Source organism: Saimiri boliviensis, chromosome 7 (assembly GCF_048565385.1).
Source record: "Saimiri boliviensis isolate mSaiBol1 chromosome 7, mSaiBol1.pri, whole genome shotgun sequence".
NCBI lineage: Eukaryota > Metazoa > Chordata > Mammalia > Primates > Cebidae > Saimiri > Saimiri boliviensis.
Window position 1 is genome coordinate 88640059 of NC_133455.1, and position 22818 is coordinate 88662876.

General features: G+C 38.0%; 1 protein-coding gene across 2 annotated transcripts in view; it reads right to left on the reverse strand.

The window, feature by feature from the left end:
* ITPR2 (inositol 1,4,5-trisphosphate receptor type 2) overlaps positions 1–22818 on the reverse strand; it is a 497691-nt gene that overhangs the window by 440706 nt on the left and 34167 nt on the right. For both annotated transcript variants that reach the window (XM_003926591.4, XM_074402943.1), the window contains exon 2: positions 5339–5409. In XM_003926591.4, coding sequence (XP_003926640.3) covers positions 5339–5409 — 71 coding nt within the window. The remainder of the gene's footprint in view (positions 1–5338; positions 5410–22818) is intronic.

Below are 22818 nucleotides of genomic sequence, written 5' to 3' on the forward strand. Positions count from 1 at the left end.
AAACAGAGAATGACTACCCCTCAATCAATTGCCAGACTTGAGCCAGTTTACCTGAATGAAGGGGAGGCCAAGTCCCCTTGATGAAGGATCCCACTATACTACTGACAATTTATACTGTTAATATTTCTCCCATCCTTCCCCAAGAAGATATTCAGCATTTTACCAGGGTAATTGTGGACTGGGGAAAGGGAAATGATCAGATATTTGGGGGACTACTGGACACTGGCTCTAAGCTAACATTGATACCAACAGACTCAAAGTGTCATGTGGTCCTCCAGTTAAAGAAAGGGCTTATGGAGGTCAGGTAATTAATGGAGTAAATGTTAGCTCAGATTCAACTTACAGTGGGTCCAGTGGTTCCCCAGGACTCATCCTGTGGTCATGTCCCCAGTGCCAGAATGCATAATTGGCACAGATATACTTAGCAGGGGGCAAAACCCCACTTTGGCCCCCTGACTGGTAAAGTAAGGGCTACTATTGTGGGAAAGGCCAAATGACTTATTACTTCAAAATGACTGAGTGTTGATTGCCAGAAGTGGCCCCATGGTAGGCTTGGTGCATTATGAAATAGTCAAGTGACAAATGATCAGAGAATCTCAGAACTAGAACTTTCAAGACCAAATAGCCCAATGCTGAAAAACACCTAATCAACCACAAGAACGGACTGTCTTCTCTTCCTTCCATCCTCCAGGAAGTGGTCCCTGGGTTCTCCATTACTGTCATGTTTTATCACCCTGATGGTAAGGAAGGATGATAAAATCAACTCTCCTTAATTTGATTTAAGTTGACTTCTTCTAATAGAAATGGAACATGTATCAATATTCAAACTTTTAGAAAAATAATACTAAGAAGAGTTTTCTTAAAATAAAATCAACTCTCCTTAAGTTGATTTAAGTTGACTTCTTCTAATAGAAATGGAACATGTATCAATATTCAAACTTTTAGAAAAATAATACTAAGAAGAGTTTTCTAGAGAAGGGGGAGAAGTGTGGAAAGGAATAGGGAAAAAGTAAAAGAATATAAAATCAATTTAAATAACTGCCTTATAAAAGGGAAGAAGATTAAATTTGTACATCAAAAAATAAGATATGTGATGAAGTCTGTTGGTATTATGTGCCCTCTGGTATGAAGCAGAGAGAATGGCACATAACCTCTGGGATATTCTCAAAACTTTAACTCCAGTCCAACCATGACAAAAGCATCAGACAGATACACAAGGTACACTCTATAAAATACCTAGCTAGTACTCTTCAAAAATATGAAGATCATGAAAAACCAGGGAAGACCAAGACCAGGTCACAGAATAGAGCAGACTAAGGAGACACAATGACTAAATATAACAAAGGATCACGGATGGGATCAGGAACAGGAAAAGGACTTTAGAGGAAAGCTGGTGAAATACGAATGAAGTCTGGAATGTAGTCACTAGTAATGTACAAATGATAACTTCTTAGTTTAGACTAATGTCCCCAGTGAGATGCAAATAACATGGGAAAGAGAGTGGAAAAGAATTCTCTGTATGCCTTCACAACTCTTCTGCAGAGCTAAATTTATTCAAATGTTACAGTCTATCTTTTAAAAACAGAGATTATTTGATCATTAAAGAAATTTTATTCATATAAGAAAAAGTTACTATGCTTCTATTAATATCAATCTATTGTATGGAATCTATTGAAAAATGGTTGTTTATCAGGTTTTAAATAACCCCCTGGAAATTGTTTGCTAAAACTTAGTTTCCTCTGTTCGCAAGTGAGGTAATGTGACACAGACAAAAGAACATTTCACTGTGGAACTTTGTTGCCACAGTCAAAAAAATTGGAGGAGTTGTACCAGATTTACTTTTAATTGCCTAACAGCTGTAAAATGTTATGATTCACTTGAACAAATCATAGCATGAGTGTAAAAAACAAAAATCTTTTCAAATTAATTTCAGAATATCATTTTTCTGGCTGAGGCAAGAGGAACCGAGGTGCAGCTGAACTGTTGATATGCTATTGTTTCTTCACCTTATCTAAAAAGTAACAATAAGGGAGGGTGCTCTGGAAACTTGGCAGGGGAGTCTGGAAATGCTGGGATGGTGATTTTGGGAGGCAAATCTATGAAACAGCAATGGCTTTTAAAGCCAAAAGGAATGGGGGAAATATATTCATGCAGAGAATGGCCTAAGGCGAGAGCTATAAAGACAAGCTATGCAAAAGGATGAGACATCTGGTCATGCACTGTCTGCTCCTGACAGTTAAGAAGCCAGGGCAGAGGCAAACCCAGCTCAGGGAATTCTCTGGGACTCTGGTGGGATAAAGTTCAATGCATCATGAAAGAAAGGCTGGGGCTTTAAGATAACAGAGAACCCTGAGTTCCCAATAGGAAAAAACCCTCTTTTTCCAATGATGAGTGTAGTAAGATAAATGGTTTAGTCTAAAACGGGAGGTAGAAAATGAGAGTAAACTAGCAAGGATAATGACCTCAAAGACAGAAAAAGCCAGCCTTTCACCAGAAGGATGGAGTGTCTGAAAAAGTGATTCATGCTCTGAACCAGTGCCCAGTGAGTAACATGAGACAAAGTATCTGCATATAATTACCTTGTGGGTACAGAGCTGTTACCCCAGGTTCCCTTAGATACTCTAAAATAATCTTTGCAAATTTAAAACAATCCACCTCACTGTGGATTGAAAGAGGAAAAGAGGAAAGGCAGTCATGAAGTGTAAATGTTAATCTTTGAAAGATTCATTCTTCCTTGGGGACCTACAGAGGAGCAAGGCTGCCCAGGCTCATGCCTGTGAAGTGTGAGCCCTCCTGGGAACCAAGTTTTATCACATGATCCCAGAAAAAGTTTGAGTGTCTCATCCAAAAGCACCTAATGGCTATTTTGGGGGATACAGACTATGGGCAAATCACTATGCCTGGACAACACAAAAAGAAGAAAATAAAATCCTGCTCTTGAAGAAGCAATAATGTAAGCGTTGAGTCAAATATGTTTAATAGAAATGCATTATGCCTTTCTATCATAAGGTTAACTACCATTTGTATAATGACTTAAAACACTTTTACATTTATTCTCCGGAAATACGTCAGGGCTCACAAAACTTTTCGTGGTAGTCATCATTCTTGTTATTAGCCACATCTACTCCCACTAGCCAATGACAGACCTCCGCTGAGGCTCAAAGCAGGTAGGTGACCTACTTAAGATAACACAGCCAGTAAGTAGTACAGTCAAAAACGATGAGTTCACGTCCTTTGTAGGGACATGGATGAACCTGGAAACCATCATTCTCAGCAAACTGACACAAGAGCAGAAAATCAAACACCGTATATTCTCACTCATAGGCGGGTGTTGAACAATGAGAACACATGGACACAGGGAGGGGAGCACTACACACTGGGGTCCGTTGGGGGGAAATGGGGGAGGGGCGGGGGGTGGGGAGGTGGGAAGAGATAGCATGGGGAGAAATGACAGATACAGGTGAGGGGACGGAAGGCAGCAAACCACACTGCCATGTGTGTACCTATGCAACAATCTTGCATGTTCATCACATGTACCCCAAAACCTAAAATGCAATAAAAATAAATAAATAAAAATAAAAATAAATTTAAAAAAACCCTGAACATCATGCATTTTCCTGCTACAAATACAGATTTGTTGTCCCTGTTTGCTTTTAGAACTTTTCTCTTCAGTGCCGTACAGTTCACCAAAGAGTGTCTAGTGGTGGATGTGGTTGTATTTACCATCACTACTCCGAACTCAATGTGCCTCTTCCACCTGGTAAAGAGTGTTTTCCTTCAGTTTAGTAAATTCTCACCCACATTCCTTCACATAGTGCCTCTATTCCAGTCTCCCTAGCCTTTCCTTCTAGAATTCAGCGAGACACTGCGGGAACTTCTCAGCCCATCCTCCAAGCTTTTCATGACTCGTCCAAATTTTCCTTCTTTGTATCTCTCTGTGCTGCATTCTGGGTGGTTTCCTCAGATCTCTCCTCCAGAGCACTAATTCTCTCTTCATCTTTACACAATGTACTATTTCATACTTTTCAGAATCTACCTTTATTCATACTATCTGTCCTTCCATTAGGGTTTCTCTACCCTCTTATCTTTGAATCATTTCACACACACTTCCTGCATTGTCTCTGGCAGATTGTTCCTGAATATTAGTAGCCTACATGTCACCTTCACAGTAGCTTCATTCTAAGTCCATCCTCAGTGGAAACTGTTTACTGCAAGAAGACCTCACTTGCCCAGGGTTAGGGAAGTATCCCTACTGAGTAGTTTTGCAGGTGTTTCCAGTGGGTAGTTTGTCTTCCACAGTCTGTCTTATGCAAATTTCGCTACTTGGGGAGAAGTCTAGCTCTCTTATAAAAGTGGCCAATATAACTCAACGTTTTACATTTTTTTGTGTGTGCATGTTGGTTTCTCTGCAAGGATCTGAGTCTACGGAAAATGAAATAAATAAAATATTCCCATGAGAGATATTGTATATAAAATGCCTATCACAGAGCATAAAAACAGTCAACATTAATCCAATGCTAACTGTTTTTCCCTTTTCCATTCAGTCAGCGGCAATCTTGATTTGGGCTTGTGGCTCTGAAGAATCCCTCCATCTCTCTCCAGTTTTTAATCCTTTATAAAGGCTGTTTTTCACCATTATGAGAATGAATGCTTATATACTGTTCAAAATAAATGCCATTTTAAAAGTATTTTTTGTATTATAAGTATGTACAAATTATGAAATTGATTTGGACAAGCTTTTAATGATGAGTTTTAGCTTTCTGTGATTCTCTAAAGATTCCATTAACCATTCTTTTGTAGGAGTTGAGTTATCATCAATCTCTTACTAGGTTCAATTTCTCATTTGAGGAAATTATCGAGCTATTTCTAAAATTATACTAGGAGTTGTAAGACAAATTGTCAGTTATTACACACCATCAAAACTGCTACTTTAAAAAGTAAGCTAACACATCATTGCCACACTCCTGAAGAGTTTACAAAGATAAATTTAAAAGATAACAATGAAACACTATAACATTTATAATACAGCTGTCAGATAAGCATATAAATATTGTTCAGCTGCATTTACTGGCTCGAAAAGTAGCCTTTCACAGTTAATTACTGAAATTTCCTTCTAACAGATAGATCATTGTCCAGCAAAACAAAAATTAACACTATTCTTTCATATAAATCCCTTAATATGTAAAAGAAAAACAATGGAAAGATTGTTAAATTTTCAGTGAACATATTTATATCTGAAAGTTTCACATTGAATAAAGTTTTGACATTACTTACTTTGAGACACAAAAATAATCTGCCCTCTTAGCTCAGACATTAAAAAAAAATATGTATTTCTTACCTCTGAACTTCTTGGGAGGGTTGGCAAGGTCCCCGGCCTCTGGGTGCACCACACATCTGTCATCCACTAACCTAGAAGGAAAAGCATGTTTACATTGTTAACATCCTTCTCATATTCATAAATCATAGACTGTATGTGGATATTGCATAAATATTTACCAAAAGTTTTAATACCATTCTTTATTAAGTAACTTTTTAACAATCACAGGTCTGTAAAAAGATTTGGTTGTAAAGATATAAAGCCAGGTTTATGAAACTGAAACATAGGAAACATTATTAAGTGGTAGGAAACTAGTTAGATATCTCATGACATGAAACACAGTAGAGCTGTTTAAAGCTACATTAAACAAAATGCACTGGCCTGCAAAATGTTTATAGTATGCCAGTGAATGTAGTGGTAATCCATCAATAAGATACATATATGCTTAAACACATACACAGACACACACACACTTCTACACATGCATTTAGGAATGGAACACAGACAGCAAAATATTAACAGTGGTCAGATTACCCATAGTTTTTATTTTCCTGTCTTTTTTCTTTTTCCTGTGTGTATGTATGTTTTAAAGGGAATGTGTAAGCTCATGAGATCAGGCTTCTGGAGTGTCCATAAAGTAGGAAGTTATACTACCTATCCTGCATTCAATCTCTGGCTTGGCCACTTCCTAGCTAGGTGACTTCATGTCTCTTTCTTTATACCTAAACAAAACAATAAAGATAAAAATACCTACCTACCTCACTGCATTGTTAGGAAGATTAAATGACTTGATTTTTTTTGTTGTTTTTTTGAGACAATAGTTTTGCTCTTGTCGCCCAGGTTGGAGTACAGTGGCACAATCTTGGCTCACTACAACCTCTGCCTCTTGGATTCAAGTGTGATTATCCTGCCTCAGCCTCCCAAATAGATGAAATTACAGGTGCTCACCACCATGCCCAGCTATTTTTTGTGTTTTTAACAGAGACAGGGTTTCACCATGTTGGCCAGGCTGGTCTTAAACTCCTGACCTCAGGTGATCCACCCACCTTGGCCTCCCAAAGTGCTGGGATTACAGGTGTGAGCCATTGCACCCAGCCATGACTTGATATTTTTAAAGTACCTGGTCCAAATTCTGGCAGTTTCCATTTAATGGACAAATAAAATCAAGAATCTTCTGTGTCTTCACATATTCTCTGCTTCTAGAAGAGTGCCTGACACACAAGTGCTCAATAAATCTAAGTCAAATGAATATAGTGTCTTTGTAGTTACAACAATATGTTTAATCTTTCTTAAAATATTTATGAGGAGCCAATTTGTAGGGCAATTTCAAGATAGAGAAGCTGAATCTCTGAACTGAGAGCCAGGAGACATGAATCTCTTGTTCAAAGAGAAAGATCTCTTTGAATACCAGACTCACTAACTTACTTCTCCACTGGTTACATGGTGGGAATACCCAGGAATTTTTCCAGAATATTGTGAGAATGTATGTGAATTACTCACACGTATTTATTTGAATTCATTTAAAGGGAGACTCCCAAACTGCAATCTTGCAATTAAAAAAAAAAAAAAAAAAAAAGGAAAAGCATTAACCAGATTCACTAGCATGCATCAACTCCAGCACAGGAGTTGAACTAGGATGGTTATCCTAATCAAAATAAAACTTTTGGTTCTTCATTTATCTAGTTACTGGAAGCAGACACTTCCTAAATCAACAGATTTTTCTGTGGGATTCAATTTCTGCAAAACAAAATGCTGATTTGGTCAAGGAGTACAGTTTCTACTTCGATTTGTTTTAATATATCCTTCATTCACACTGGTTTACTAAAATGTGGTTTTACAAGAGCTGCCAGGCATGCAAGAAATTCCTTTTTAGAGTCTCTAAAAACTGATTTATTAGAAACAGGAAGTCACATTGGCTCAAGAGAAAGTAAACCCAGACTTCTACAATGTCCAACTGTAACACTGAATCTGAAAGCCTCCAATAGTTGTGAGAATATTACAACATAAGATGTAACTAAAAGTGCTGTGAGGGAAAGGTCAGCTTTTCTAATTGATCAAGACATGTTAAGAACTCGAATACAATGATTAAAAAAAAATCATAGTCTTATTTAGAGCACATACAAATTACATCATGTAAAAATTAAAAATGACACTGACATTCTATTCATTTCTTGTACGTGTACGTTCCCACAAAAATACAGACGCCTATGACCCTTAGTTCTAAAAATGTCCTATTCCTTATACAAATATGTCTGTGAAAATCACAAAGGCAGTCCTTATACAAAAATGTCTGTGAAAATCACAAATTTAATCCTGAAGACTTAAAGACTTGGGACTGAATTTGAAGAGAATGGAAGGAAAAAAAAGGATAGGAGGAGGAGGAAGATGCAAGGAGTATGAATCTGTTATAAGACATATATGATCATTGGCATTAAAAGTCAAACAGGATTTTAATGGTAGTTGGAATACTGTTTGACTTTTAACGCCAAAATCCTGGAACAACTTCTACAATATCTCCAACCGCCTCTTGTTGAATAGTTCCAAGGCCAATGTATTTACCATTTACCATCATTCTGACAGCATATTAGAAATGTGTTTATATGGAGGTGAAATAATATCTTCCCTTTCCCAGTACTTATCACATTTTCTTATATCTACTTGCCTAATTGTCTTGACTGTCAGAATAAATTTTAAGCTCATGAAGTCAGAAATCCATCTTGTTTATCATTATATCCTTGGCATCTACTAGAATGAGGTGCAATAGATGCTAAATAAATATTTCTTAAATAAATAAATGAGTCAATGAATAAATGATATTGGCTTTCTAATTAACTCTTCCTCTTTGTTCCCAGTTCCTTCTTCCGGGACTATACAGATTAAGTTTTCTTTTTCTGAGATGAACAAGCTGATTTCTCTCCAGTGCTTCTTCATGTAGATATTTACCAGGAGTTTAGCATCCTTCATGCACCCAAGTGCCAGCATCCCCTCACCTGTGATCCTAGAGACTATCCACGAGTCTAGATGAGTCCCAATGAGGGCAGTGTACAGAGGACTATTACCTCCTTCTTTCTGATACTAAACTTACAGAAATGCATCCTACAATTTTAGTAGCTCCTGTGGCAGTCAAGTTTCCCCTCTGACTTTTATTGGGTTTATAGCAAACAATAATTCCAAGTCCTTTTCATGTGTACCACTGATAAACTGGTGGGTTCTCCCACCCACCAGTAGGGCAGTTAACTTTCATAACCTAAGGACCAGAATTAACAACCAAATAAGGATAAATATAAAGACTGACCTTTGGTCTATGAGAAGAAATTGTCTGAAAAACATGCATCTATTCTATCCCTAGTTAATTCACTTAGACCATATCATGATTTTGCCCATTTTAACCACTCATGATCAGTGTTTCTCAAATTTGGCTGAATCATTTGGGGAGTTTAAAATAAAGTAAATAAATAAATAAATAAATAAAGCTTTCCTTTGTCCAGACCTATAGAATAAAACTTTCTGAGGACAAGGATTGTGTGTTTTAAAAAGCCCTCTAACCTTCCTTAAATGTATTAGTGGTATCTGCTCTGCATTCCCACAATACTCTAGGCTATCCTTTACCAATAGACTGTATCACGGCCCATTACAATTTTATAATTTCATACAAATATATGCAACATGATTATAAGCTCAAAGAGAGCCCATTTCTGTCTTGCTCACCATTATAGGGCCATCTTTAAGCATTATGCTCAAAATAGAGATGATGCTAAATAATTATTAATTGATGAATGATTGAAGTGACATTTAAAATCAGTAATGCTATTTTTGATAGTTAACATAAACGTTAAAATAACTAGAAGCAATAAACAGTTGACTAATAGGAGATGGAAGACAGATTTGGAAGTATTCCCCATGTACATAATGTCCTAGAAAATTATCAAAAATGTCATATTCTGAAAAAGGCCAAGAAAACCTGCTCTAAAAAATAAATACTAAACTTACAGAATAAATAAATACTAAGCTTGCAGAAATGCATCCTGCAATTTTAGTAGCTCCTATGGCAGTCAAAGTTCCCCTCTGACTTTTATTGGGTTTACAGTAAACAATAATTCCAGGTCCTTTTCATGTGTACCACTGATAAGCCAGGTTCTCCCACCCACCAGTAGGGCAGTTAACTTTTATAACCTAAGGACCAGAATTTACAACCAAATAGGGATAAATATAAAGATGGACCTTTGGTCTATTTTATCTTTGTTAAAAATAAAGTATATTATTATTTATTTTCACAAATGTCAACAGTCAAAAAATGCATTGTTTTCTTATGCATTTTCTAGGTTTTTGTTGTTTAAGACACTCTACTGCTGTCCATGTGCAGAAACATAACTGAACTCCATCCTTCCTACCTGGCGTCAGTCTACAGAAATTAACTGAAATCCATCCTTTGATCATGTCTTCAAGTTTTATTTTTTCATTAAAGCTATATTTCCCCAGTGGGAGATTCTTCTAAGGATTCCAATTGTAATTTTAAATTAACCTCTAGTTTGCAAGATGATTCATAAGTATGTCATATACATTAGTTTTATCTTTCCAATCAAATAGTAACTATGATCTGTCAATCACTGATTGCATGTGGAGTACTGCTCTCTGTATTTATAAATATGATCACTAATTTCCAAACTATTTTGCAAGACATTTTTCTCTGGCAGATTACAGAGCTCAAATGATATGATGGAGATGACAGCTCAAGAGCAAAGCCAAAATTAGAATTCAGATCTACAAGACCAAAGACTTGGCTCCCTTCTTCTGTTCCACTAGGCTGAACTTGTATTCTCTTACATATGCTACATACTCTGCTCTGCAAGTATACATGCATGGTACAATAATAGAGATGTAGCAGATACTCCAATTTTTTTTTACGGAAATGCTAATTGACTTTCATCGATGTCTATTCCAGCTTTAACATCTCATTATTCTGTAATTCCATTTTTATAGTATCTAAAATTAGAAAGCAGTATTGTACACCAAAGTATTTCACAAACACCATTAATTTCCATAATGCCTTCCTGATTTCTGCTATACCTAGAAACTCAACACCAAAACATATTAAGGTAAGGAAAGGATGAATTATTAAATGACGTTAGGATAATTAGTTGTCTTTTGGGGGAAAAAAACGACAAAATCCCTCCTTCACATAAAAAATCATCACATGAATTAAAGTCTCAAATGTGATAAGCAAAACAATAAAACTTTTAGAATATATGGGTGACGATACTCATGAACAAGAGAGTAGAAAAAAATTATTTAAGCCAGACTAAAAAATAAGGACAAAATGTAAAAGACCAATAAGTTTATCGACATTAAAAGTAAGGACTTCCATCCACCCAAGGACAACATAAAGAGACAGAAGAGTCACAAGGCCACTGCTATGCTTGTGCATTTTTGTACAAGCATATTATAAAAAAAGGTGGTAGCATCCAGCAACGGTGGCTCAGGCCTGTAATCCCAACACTCTGGGAGGCCGAGGTGGGCAAATCACCTGAGGTCAGGAGCTCAAGACTAGCCTGGTCAACATGGTGAAACCGTGTCTCTACAAAAAATACAAAAATTAGCAGGGCACGGTGGCACACACCTGTAATCCCAGCTCTTGGGAGGTTGAGACAGGAGAACTGCTTGCACCCAGGTGGCAGAGATTGCAGTAAGCCAAGATCATGCCACTGCACTCCAGCCTGGGTGACAGAGTGAGACTTTGTCTCAAAAAAATAATAAAATAAATAAGGATGGCAGCATACAAAATCAGTTCTGAAATGTGGTCTATGTTCCACTGTTGAAGCCACATACAGTGGCACAACTGCATCTGCCCAGAAGTCATGGTATGTTTCACAAGAGAACAGCCTGGGTAGCCAACAGAGGCCTTTTTCCTCAATCAAACAAGGAAGCCATAAATACTAATAGCATCCCCTTAACACACAAGTTACAAACTAGGAAAAGATATTTGCTACAAAGGCTTACTATCAGAAATGTATAAGGCATGTCTAAGAATCAATAAGAAAAAGACAAGCAAACAGAAAAAGGCAAAATAACTCATGAATAAGCCTGAAGAAACACTAATATCTTTTAAAATCTGATAAAATGTTTAATTTCATTTGTAATCAGAAAAAAATTCAAGCCAAATTAAAATCTTACTACACATCCAACAAATTGGCAAAAAATAAGGCAGGAAAAATATTAAATGTTATTAAGGTTTTGAATCAATGCAAATTTTCACTCACTGCCACAGGGAGTAGAAATTAGAGCAAGCAATTTGGAAAAAAAATGTGACATTTAAAAGTTGAACATGGGCATACCTTTCCATTCACCATTTATATTTATAGACATATATATGCTCTACAGAAATCTTACAGACTTATATCTGAAGACATATACAAACAAGAGTGTTCAAAGCAACACTGTTTATGATAGCAACAACTGAAAAAAACAAATTTTCATCAATAGTAACATGGATAAAGGAGTTACAAATAAATGAATTTCATACAATAGATAACTACAAAAAAAGAAAAATCTGTGCTGCATGCAATGACACTAAAAATCTCAAAAACATAAAGTTGAGCTTTAAAAAAAGCAAGTCCAAAAATAATGTTATATAATTCCATTATATAGATGCATATATAGGCAATACTAAACAGCATATATTTTAGGAATACACAAGGGGTAAAAATAAATTAATGTATAAAATATATGGCTATCAGATTTTTAAGTAGATTTCTTTCTTATTTTTTTTTTTTTTTTTTTTTTAAGACAGAGTTTCGCTCTTGTTACCCAGGCTGGAGTGCAATGGCACGATCTCGGCTCATCGCAACCTCCGCCCCCTGGGTTCAGGCAATTCTCCTGCCTCAGCCTCCTGAGTAGCTGGTATTACAGGCACGCACCACCATGCCCAGCTAATTTTTTGTATTTTTAGTAGAGACGGGGTTTCACCATGTTGACGAGGATGGTCTCGATCTCTTGACCTCGTGATCCACCCGCCTCAGCCTCCCAAAGTGCTGGGATTACAGGCGTGTTTAAGTAGATTTCTAAAAGAAAACAAATAATTCCTTTGTCTCCAGCCCCTCATTAGTCCAACAACTACAAAGAAAATGCCACATAACTGATAAAATGTTAGTTGTAGTCTTTTCCCTTACGAAGCCAGAAGTGGTATTTCCATCTGGAATACATTAAAAAATAAGCATATTATTTTCATGATGTTTGTTTACCATGTATATCTGATCTATTTACCACTAAGTGATATAGTTCATTAACAAAATGGCTCTGAAGTGCATTTAAATAAAATGAATTTGGGAAAAGAGAGAAGATGAGGCATCCACACTGGACATTACTAAAAGCTTTTAATAGAGAGGGGATTAAGATGGTGGCTGGGTTCATAAGCATCATGAAATTGTCTTTAGAAGAACTTTCAGAACTTTATCACAGATAACTTTATCCCTCAATGCTGGGATTTTCACTCTGCTTGACTATATGAATTTCTCCCTCAACTGCAATCTTCTGGCTTCTCACCTGAACTGTCCCTCCACCCCACAATCTACCACAGGCCCCCACAACCCTGGCACGTCATTCAATATAGGGTCCAGCCCTATAGGGTCCTGTGAGTCCCTCTCTACAGGTGTGGAGACAAGAAACTGTGAAAATAAAAACACAAGACACAGAGATAGAGAAAAGAGAGTTTGGGCCCAGGGGTCCACTGCCAACCAAAGTGTGGAGTCCGGCAGTGGCCCCAAGTGCCTAGAAACTGACTTTTATTGAGCACAAAGCAGGTAGCAGGGTAGATAGGGTAAGTTAATGGTAGTCAGTGATAGGGTCAGGTAAATTCCATGTCTTGGAGACAGGGGCTCAGGATTTACAAGAAGCCGAGGGGAGGAGAAAACCTAATGCGTCAGCACTTTTTTTCATACTTGTCAAGAATATCAAGGATATTAAAATTTATGTTACTATTACTAATTCTTATCTTGAAGAAAAAGAGGAACTAGGTGCTGAAGCAGAACATGAAAGTAGACATGGAGCATAACCGCTGAAGCACAGGATCACACAGAGACAATTAAGCCCCCAGATGTCTGTGGGCCTCCCTGACAGCTGCCAGGCCTACCACAAGAGCTTGGAAGAGCAGACTTTTCTCTTAACTCCCTCGAGGAAGGAGACATTTTGGCCATTTTGGACATCTCCTTCCCTAGCTGGCTGAACAGCAGGTGCTTTCACAGCACTGATGCTACCACAGAGCCGAGGTGCCCTCCAGCAGCCTTTATGTGGGCGTGACAGAGGTTTAGAGCATCTTGCCTTAAGGTCACCTCTTTCCCAATGCCACTTCAGTTCCATACTTCATGACCTGAGACTTATTAGAAAAATTAAAGAATATAAGATTGTATATACATACATTTTTATGATTACATGTGTATAGCTATGATATTTATGATTATATATAGGAATAACTATGTAACTATATCTCTAATTCTTTTCTAATTCAATATTTATATGAAAACAGACTGAGGCCTCAGACCCTTGCCTCAGCTCTTCAGGGTTCCCCCCTCCACAATTCAACTCCCTCCTTCACCTGCATTTAGAAGCAGCAGTAGAAGAGAAGAAAAACCCTGACTTTCTCATCCTTGACCAGCTGTGTTTATGCTAGTTACTGAATCTCATTGTACTGCACTTCTTTTTTTTTTTGAGACAGAGTTTCGCTCTTGTTACCCAGGCTGGAGTGCAATGGCGCAATCTCGGCTCACCGCAACCTCCGCCTCCTGGGTTCAGGTAATTCTCCTGCCTCAGCCTCCTGAGAAGCTGGGATTACAGGCACGTGCCACCAAGCCCAGCTAATGTTTTGTATTTTTAGTAGTGACGGGGTTTCACCATGTTGACCAGGATGGTCTCGATCTCTTGACCTCGTGTATTGCACTTCTTAAATGGGGCAGTTCCCACAAGTTCCTCGTATTTCTGTGGTTTTTTGTTTGTTTGCTTCTGTTTTGTGACTAGAGTTGGCTTATCATCTTTCACTAGTGCTCTCTGACATGTATCATAATTTATACACTGTAGTTTGAAAGTTTAAGTGTTTAGCATCTATTTTTTAGAAGCTTACAAATTATTTTATCATTACAAGCTAAATACTAGTACTAAGTGGTTTTCTTCCATTCATTGACTATAGTCTTAGAATACATTATTTTTAAAATGTAATATCTTGCCATTTAGTAATAGGTACATTTTTTAACTTAGCTAACACGCAAGTTGCCCAAATAAATCAATCCCAAAGATGTTAATTCATGTTTGCATGGTAATGAATTTGTCTCGTAATGCAGAATAACTTAACAACAAATACAAGGTTCTACAAATGTCTAGTTTCCTACCATATATCTGACAGGTCCTATAGATACTCCTGTACAAGGCCATAAATAATTCAAATCATGCAAAGAAGGAAGTAATTTCATTGCAAAACTTTCTGCCAAAATGTTTTCTAACTTATAAATGCAAAACAGATGAAACATACCACATTCATTCATGGCTACATTCAAATTTTGCCTATCTATGATGACAAGAAGAGTTAAGGGCATATTTGTTTGCCATTTGAAATGTGTAATTTATTTTTTTAACTAATAAAATCTTTTTTAACTTTTTGTTTAAAACACTGTTAGTTCTTTCGTTTTACAAAGTCTAAAACCTTTTTTTAAGCTATTAACTTTCTTTTTTTTTTAATTGTACTTTAGGTTCTGGGGTACATGTGCAGATCATGCAGGACTGTTGCATACGTGCATACATGGCAAGTTTTTAATGGTTTGCAAATTTAAACAAATAAATTTAGCATTATCTCCTCTTTTTAGACCTGTCTAATTTCAATAATATCCTTGACTAACACATATTTTGGCTTAAACATTAAAAGTGTGTTTAATCCCATATATAAGTTTTTCAATCATGCATAGGTTTGTTGCTGCCAATATTTCTAAAACTGGCTTTACTCAAAGTTAGAATTCTGCTTGCTCTTAGGTATTCAAAATGTTCCCACTTATTTTTCCATGAAAGACATAATTAACCTACGTCCACATACAAATTATAACATAAACATTAACTTTGAAGTACTACTAAAAGTACTGAATGAATCCATATATTTAAATTTTTCTGATGAATGCTATCACCCTGATCAAATGATTGAATATAACTACTATCTTTTCAAAATATGGTTATCACATGACTATAAAGAGAATGCTGTTTCTGCCATATTAATCTTTTTATAAGTCACTTCAAGAAGCCATCATCTTGTGAAGCAATTATCTTCAGAGTATGGGTACTAATAAAACTAATGGGGAAAACAACTAAAAGAATTAGACATAGCCTTTCAAAGAGAAACATATCCATCTGACAATGATTTCACGAGGATTTGCCCATATATTTTGAAAGGTTAAAGTCCTAATCCAGCCAAAGAAAAATAATCTTAACTTTTTCTTCTGGGCTTCTCTTTCTCCATCTAATAACTTCCTTTTTTTATCCTCTTGACCCTGCCTCCTCAACCTCTTTGAACCCAGTGTTATTAAAAGTCAGTTTGTGGAGCATTGTGTCCTAGCTTGTCCATTACAGTTCTCAAGAAAGTCAAAGCATCGGCAAAGTACCTTTCTCAGAATATGAACAGGCATCTCTACCTGTTGAGGTCAATTATTTAGTAGTGGCTGAGCTGACCTTAACTACTACCAGCTCTCAATCACCTTCAAAGAGCCAGATAATCACTGGTGCTGGTAAAAGTGACTCGCTAGGCAAGTTCAGGTTCAGATCTTTACAACTACCACACTGTCATTTCTACCTGAGTTCTCACCACCTTGCTGACACCAATTTGCAGGTGTTCTCAGGCAAAAGGCCATAAAAATCAGAAACCCACCTCATCCCACTCTCTTTTTCCTAGTACATACACCTCCACCACCCCAGGTTTCTGTCTGCTTTTGGTCACTCTCCAGTGCCTACACATAGTTGTCTTTTATATTTTGTCCAGAATTTATAGTTGTGATCAAGAAAAAACTTTCCATTCAGAAAAAAAAAATCAAAAAAATTTTATAGTTGATACACTGCAGATTAAATTCAAAGAAATATGAACTCAAATATTTTTTAAATTACTAAGACAAGGAAACAAGTTACTATGCATGAGTCACCAAAAACAACAAATATTGTAATTATCAACTAAAAATATAAAATAACTATGATGAAATATTTAAAGAAATAAAAGATAAATTTTATAAAAAGGGCAAAGAGGAAGAACTCATCAAAAACAGTCAAGAGAGCTTGGCATGGTGGTACACCCCTGTAGACCCAGATACTTGGGAAGCTAAGGCAGGGGAACTGCTTGAGCCTAGGCAACATAGCAAGACCCCATCACTTTAAAAATTATGGCCAGATAGATTTAGTAAAGAATTCCTAGGAATGAAAAATAATTATTGAATAAGTAGGTGGATTTAAGACAGTAAACCAGACACAGCTAATTAATATCTTCAAAGGAAAGTTTTAATAATTAATTGGAATGAAGCAGAAGACAACAAGGATAGAGAAAAACATGAAAGAAGGTTTAGATACATAAAGGGTAGAATGAGAACATTATCAGGCATATATAGTTAGCATCCTGAAAAAAGAGACTGAAGAGAACGAAAGCGAGGCAATATTTGAAGAGATAATGGCTGAGAATGTTCACAGCTAATGAAATACATGAATCCACAGATAGAGAAAATACAACATACTCCTTGAAATACATACATTTTAAAACACTAGACACATTGAAAAAAACTACAGGACAGCAAAGACAGGAAAGGTCTTTAAAACAGCACAGGAGAAACAAATACATGTGAAGCAACTTGATGAACAGTAAACTTCTCAGAATCCATAATCCAAGCCAGAAGAGAATCATTTCTTCAAATTCTAATACAAAATTTAGCTATCAAGCTAAAACTGTGGCCCCAGAAAAATCTCACTTTTAAGAATAATATAATAAAATATAAAACTATTTTATAGGGGATACTGGGAAGATGGCCGCCTAAGAACAGCTCAGGACTTCAGCTCCCAGTGAAAGTGCAGAGGGTGAGTGGACACCGCATTTTCAGACGAACTCTTATTGCCCACAGACCAGGAGATACCCAGGCAGAGGGGTCGCCAGCGTCGCAGTCCCAGCCAGTGCGGCTGTTTTGGCCCCCGCGGGGCTGATTCCACCCACGCGGCTGCTGTGACCACTCCCTGTTGCTGTGGTTCTCCGTACAAAAGCCACTGGTCTGGGAGCCCTCTTAGCTGGCGAGCAGAGCCCTTAGACGGCAGAGTTGCCCATTCAGCTGAAATAGCGAGTCAGGCCAGGAGATTCCTAGGCAAAAAATCCGCCAGGAGCCGGCGCCGCAGTTCGAGCCGACTCCGTGAGTCACAGCACGGGAGATCCCGGCGCCTTTTCAACAAGCGACCGGAACGCGGGGTCGTTCAACTTAAAAGAAAAGACTCTGAGTCAGGGAGCCAGGTGATCAAGCTCCGTTGGTCCCACCCCTCCACCCCCAACAACAACGAAAACAAAAACAGTAATTGGAAACCCTCTGGGTTGAGCCCTTCAAACCAAGCACAGCTGAACCCGGGACGGTCTGGCTCGGTGGGGGAGGGGCTTCCGCCATTACTGAGACTCTCCACCACTACGGAGGCAGGCTGCCGTTGCCGAGGCAACCTGCCACAACAGAGACAGTCCCCCATAACAGAGGCGGGGCCACCATTGCCGAGACAGTTCTAACTACGCCCATATAAAAAGGACTACAGGGAAGAGCTCAGGGCAGCTGGGGGGAGCCCACAGCAGCTCAGCAAAGCCCCTGCGGGCAGGCAGTGGCTAGGCATGCTGCTAGCTGGGTGGGTCAGACCTGAAAGAAAAATCAAAAAAGGCAGTAGTGCAACAGAAACTCATAAAGCTCCAACTCCCTGGGACAGAGACAGACAACAGGTGGATAAACCCACAAAAATGGGAAGAAACCAGCGCAAAAAGGATGAAAACTCCCGAAACCAGAACACCTCTCCTCCTAAAAGGGATCACAACTCCTCACCAGCAAGGGAACCAGACCAGATGGAGAAGGAGGGTGATGAAATGACAGAATCAGACTTAAGAAGGTGGGTAGTAAGAAACTACAGTGAGCTAAAAGAACATGTTTAACCGAACGCAAAGAAAATAGGAACCTTGAAAAAAGATTGGACGAACTGCTAACGAGAATGGACAGCATAGAGAGGAGTATAAGTGAATTGATGGAGCTGAAAAACGCAACACGAGAACTTCGTGAAGCATGCACAAGCTTCAACAGTCGAATTGACCAAGCAGAAGAAAGGATATCAGAGGTCGAAGATCAACTCAATGGAATAAAAAGAGAAAGCAAGAACAGAGAAAAAAGCGCAAAAAGGAATGAACAAAATCTTCAAGAAATGTGGGACTATGTGAAAAGACCTAATCTACGTCTGATAGGTGTACCTGAATGTGATGAAGAGAATGAATCCAAGCTGGAAAATATTCTTCAGGATATTATCCAGGAAAGGTTCCCCAACCTAGCAAGGCAGACCAATATTCAAATCCAGGAAATACAGAGAACACCACAAAGATATTCCTCAAGAAGAGCAACCCCAAGGCACATAATCGTCAGATTCACCAGGGTTGAAATGAAAGAGAAAATGCTAAGGGCAGCCAGAGAGAAAGGTCGGGTTACCCACAAAGGGAAGCCCATTAGACTCACAGCAGATCTCTCAGCAGAAACCCTACAAGCCAGAAGAGATTGGGGGCCAATATTCAACATCCTTAAAGAAAAGAACTTTCAACCCAGAATCTCCTATCCAGCCAAACTAAGCTTCATAAGTGAAGGAAAAATAAAATCCTTTGTGAACAAGCAAGCACTCAGAGATTTCATCACCACCAAACCTGCTCTACAAGAACTCCTGAAAGAGGCTCTACACATATAAAGGAACAACCAGTACCAGCCACTCCAAAAACACACCAAATGGTAAAAGAGCATCAACACAATCAAGAATCTGCATCAACTAACCAACAAAACAGCCAGGTAGCATCAAAATGACAGCATCAAATTCACACATAACAATACTATCCCTAAATGTCAATGGACTAAATGCCCCAATCAAAAGACACAGACTGGCAAATTGGATAAAAAGCCAAAACCCATCAGTGTGCTGTATCCAGGAAACCCATCTTACATGCAAGGATACACAAAGGCTCAAAATAAAGGGATGGAGGAAGATCTACCAAGCAAATGCAGAGCAAAAAAAAGCAGGAGTTGCAATTCTCATCTCTGATAAAATAGACTTTAAAGCAACAAAGATCAAAAGAGACAAAGAAGGACATTACATAATGGTAAAAGGATCACTGCAACAAGAAGAGCTAATGATCCTAAATATATACGCACCCAATACAGGAGCACCCAGATACATAAGGCAAGTTCTTAATGACTTACAAAGAGACTTAGACTCCCACACAATAATAGTGGGAGACTTTAACACCCCATTGTCAATATTAGACAGATCAACCAGACAGAAAATCAACAAGGATATCCAGGACCTGAATACAGACCTGGAACAAGCAAACCTAATAGACATTTACAGAACTCTCCACCCCAAATCCACAGAATATACATTCTTCTCAGCACCACATCACACCTACTCTAAAATTGACCACATAATTGGCAATAAATCACTCCTCAGCAAATGCAAAAGAACAGAAATCATAACAAACAGTCTCTCAGACCACAGTGCAATTGAGTTAGAACTGAGAATGCAGAAACTAACTCAGAACCGCACAGCTTCATGAAAACTGAACAACTTGCTCTTGAATGTTGACTGGATAAACAATGAAATGAAGGCAGAAATAAAGATGTTCTTCGAAACCAATGAGAACAAAGACACAACGTACCAGAATCTCTGGGACACATTTAAAGCAGTCTCTAGAGGAAAATATATAGCAATGAGTGCCCACATGAGAAGAAAGGAGAGATCTAAAATTGACACCCTATCATCAAAATTGAAAGAGCTAGAGGAGCAAGATCAAAAAAAACTCAAAACCTAGCAGAAGACAGGAAACAACTAAGATCAGAACAGAACTGAAGGAAATAGAGACACAAAAAACTCTTCAAAAAATCATTAATCCAGGAGCTGGTTTTTTGAAAAGATCAACAAAATAGACAGACCACTAGCCAGATTAATAAAAAAGAAAAGAAGGGAATAACCAAATTGATGCAATAAAAAACGATAAAGGGGATATCACCACAGATTCCACAGAAATCCAAACCATCATCAGAGATTATTACAAACAACTCTATGCACATAAACTAGTAAACCTGGAAGAAATGGATAAATTCCTGGACACCTGCATCCTCCCAAGCCTAAACCTGGAAGAAGCCGAAACCCTGAATAGACCAATAACATGGTCTGAAGTCGAGGCAGCAATAAAGAGCCTACCACCCAAAAAAAACCCAGGTCCAGATGGGTTCACAGCTGAATTCTACCAGACATACAAAGAGGAGCTGATACCATTCCTTCTGAAACTATTCCAGACAATCCAAAAAGAGGGAATCCTTCCCAAATCATTTTACGAGACAAACATCATCCTGATACCAAAACCTGGCAGAGACTCAACAAGAAAAGAAAATTTCAGGCCAATATCCATGATGAACATAGATGCAAAAATCTTCAATAAAATACTGGCAAACCGATTACAACAGCATATCAAAAAGCTCATCCACCATGATCAAGTAGGATTCATCCCGGGGATGCAAGGCTGGTTCAACATACGCAAGTCCGTAAACGTAATTCACCACATAAACAGAACCAAAGACAAAAACCACATGATTATCTCAATTGATGCAGAGAAGGCTTTCGACAAAATTCAACAACTCTTTATGCTAAAAACCCTCAATAAACTAGGTATTGACGGAACGTATCTCAAAACCATAAAAGCTATTTACGACAAACCAACAGCCAATATCATACTGAATGGGCAAAAACTGGAAGCATTCCCTTTGAAATCTGGCACTAGACAAGGATGCCCTCTCTCACCACTCCTATTCAATATAGTACTGGAAGTTCTAGCCAGAGCAATCAGGCAAGAAAAAGAAATAAAGGGTATCCAAATTGGAAAGGAGGAAATCAAATTGTCTCTATTTGCAGATGACATGATTGTATATCTGGAAGACCCCATCATCTCAGCCCAAAATCTCCTGAAACTGATAAACAACTTCAGCAAAGTCTCAGGATACAAAATCAACGTGCAAAAATCACAAGCATTCCTATACACCAGTAATAGACTTCAAGAGAGCCAAATCAAGAACGAACTGCCATTCACAATTGCTACAAAGAGAATAAAGTACCTAGGACTACAACTAACAAGGAACGTAAAGGACCACTTCAAGGAGAACTACAAGCCATTGCTCAATGAAATAAGAGAGGATACAAACAGATGGAGAAACATTCCATGTTCATGGTTAGGAAGAATCAACATCGTGAAAATGGCCATACTGCCCAAAGTAATTTACAGATTTAACGCTATTCCCATCAAGGCACCAATGACCTTCTTCACAGAACTGGAAAAAAACACTTTAAACTTCATATGGAACCAAAAGAGAGCCCGCATAGCCAAGTCAATTCTAAGCAAAAAGAACAAAGCAGGAGGCATCACACTACCGGACTTCAAACTATACTACAAGGCTACAGTAATCAAAACAGCATGGTACTGGTACCAAAACAGAGATATAGACCAATGGAACAGAACAGAGGCCTCAGAGGAAATACAACATACCCACAACCATCTGATCTTCGACAAACCTGACAAAAACAAGCAATGGGGAAAGGACTCCCTGTTTAATAAATGGTGTTGGGAAAACTGGCTAGCCATGTGCAGAAAGCAGAAACAGGACCCCTTCCTGACACCTTACACCAAAATTAACTCCAGATGGATTAAAGACTTAAACATCAGACCTAATACCATAAAAACCTTAGAAGAAAATCTAGGCAAAACCATTCAGGACATAGGTGTAGGCAAGGATTTCATGACCAAAACGCCAAAAGCAATGGCAACAAAAGCCAAAATAGACAAATGGGACCTAATCAAACTCCACAGCTTCTGCACGGCAAAAGAAACAGTCAGTAGAGTGAATCGGCAACCAACAGAATGGGAAAAAATTTTTGCAGCCTACCCATCTGACAAGGGGCTGATATCCAGAATTTACAAAGAACTAAAACAGATCTACAAGAAAAAAACAAACAAGCCCATTCAAAAATGGGTGAAGGATATGAACAGATACTTTACAAAAGAAGACATACAGGAGGCCAACAAACATATGAAAAAATGCTCATCATCACTGGTCATCAGAGAAATGCAAATCAAAACCACATTGAGATACCATCTCACACCAGTTAGAATGGCGATCATTAAAAAATCGGGAAACAACAGATGCTGGAGAGGATGTGGAGAAATAGGAACACTTATACACTGTTGG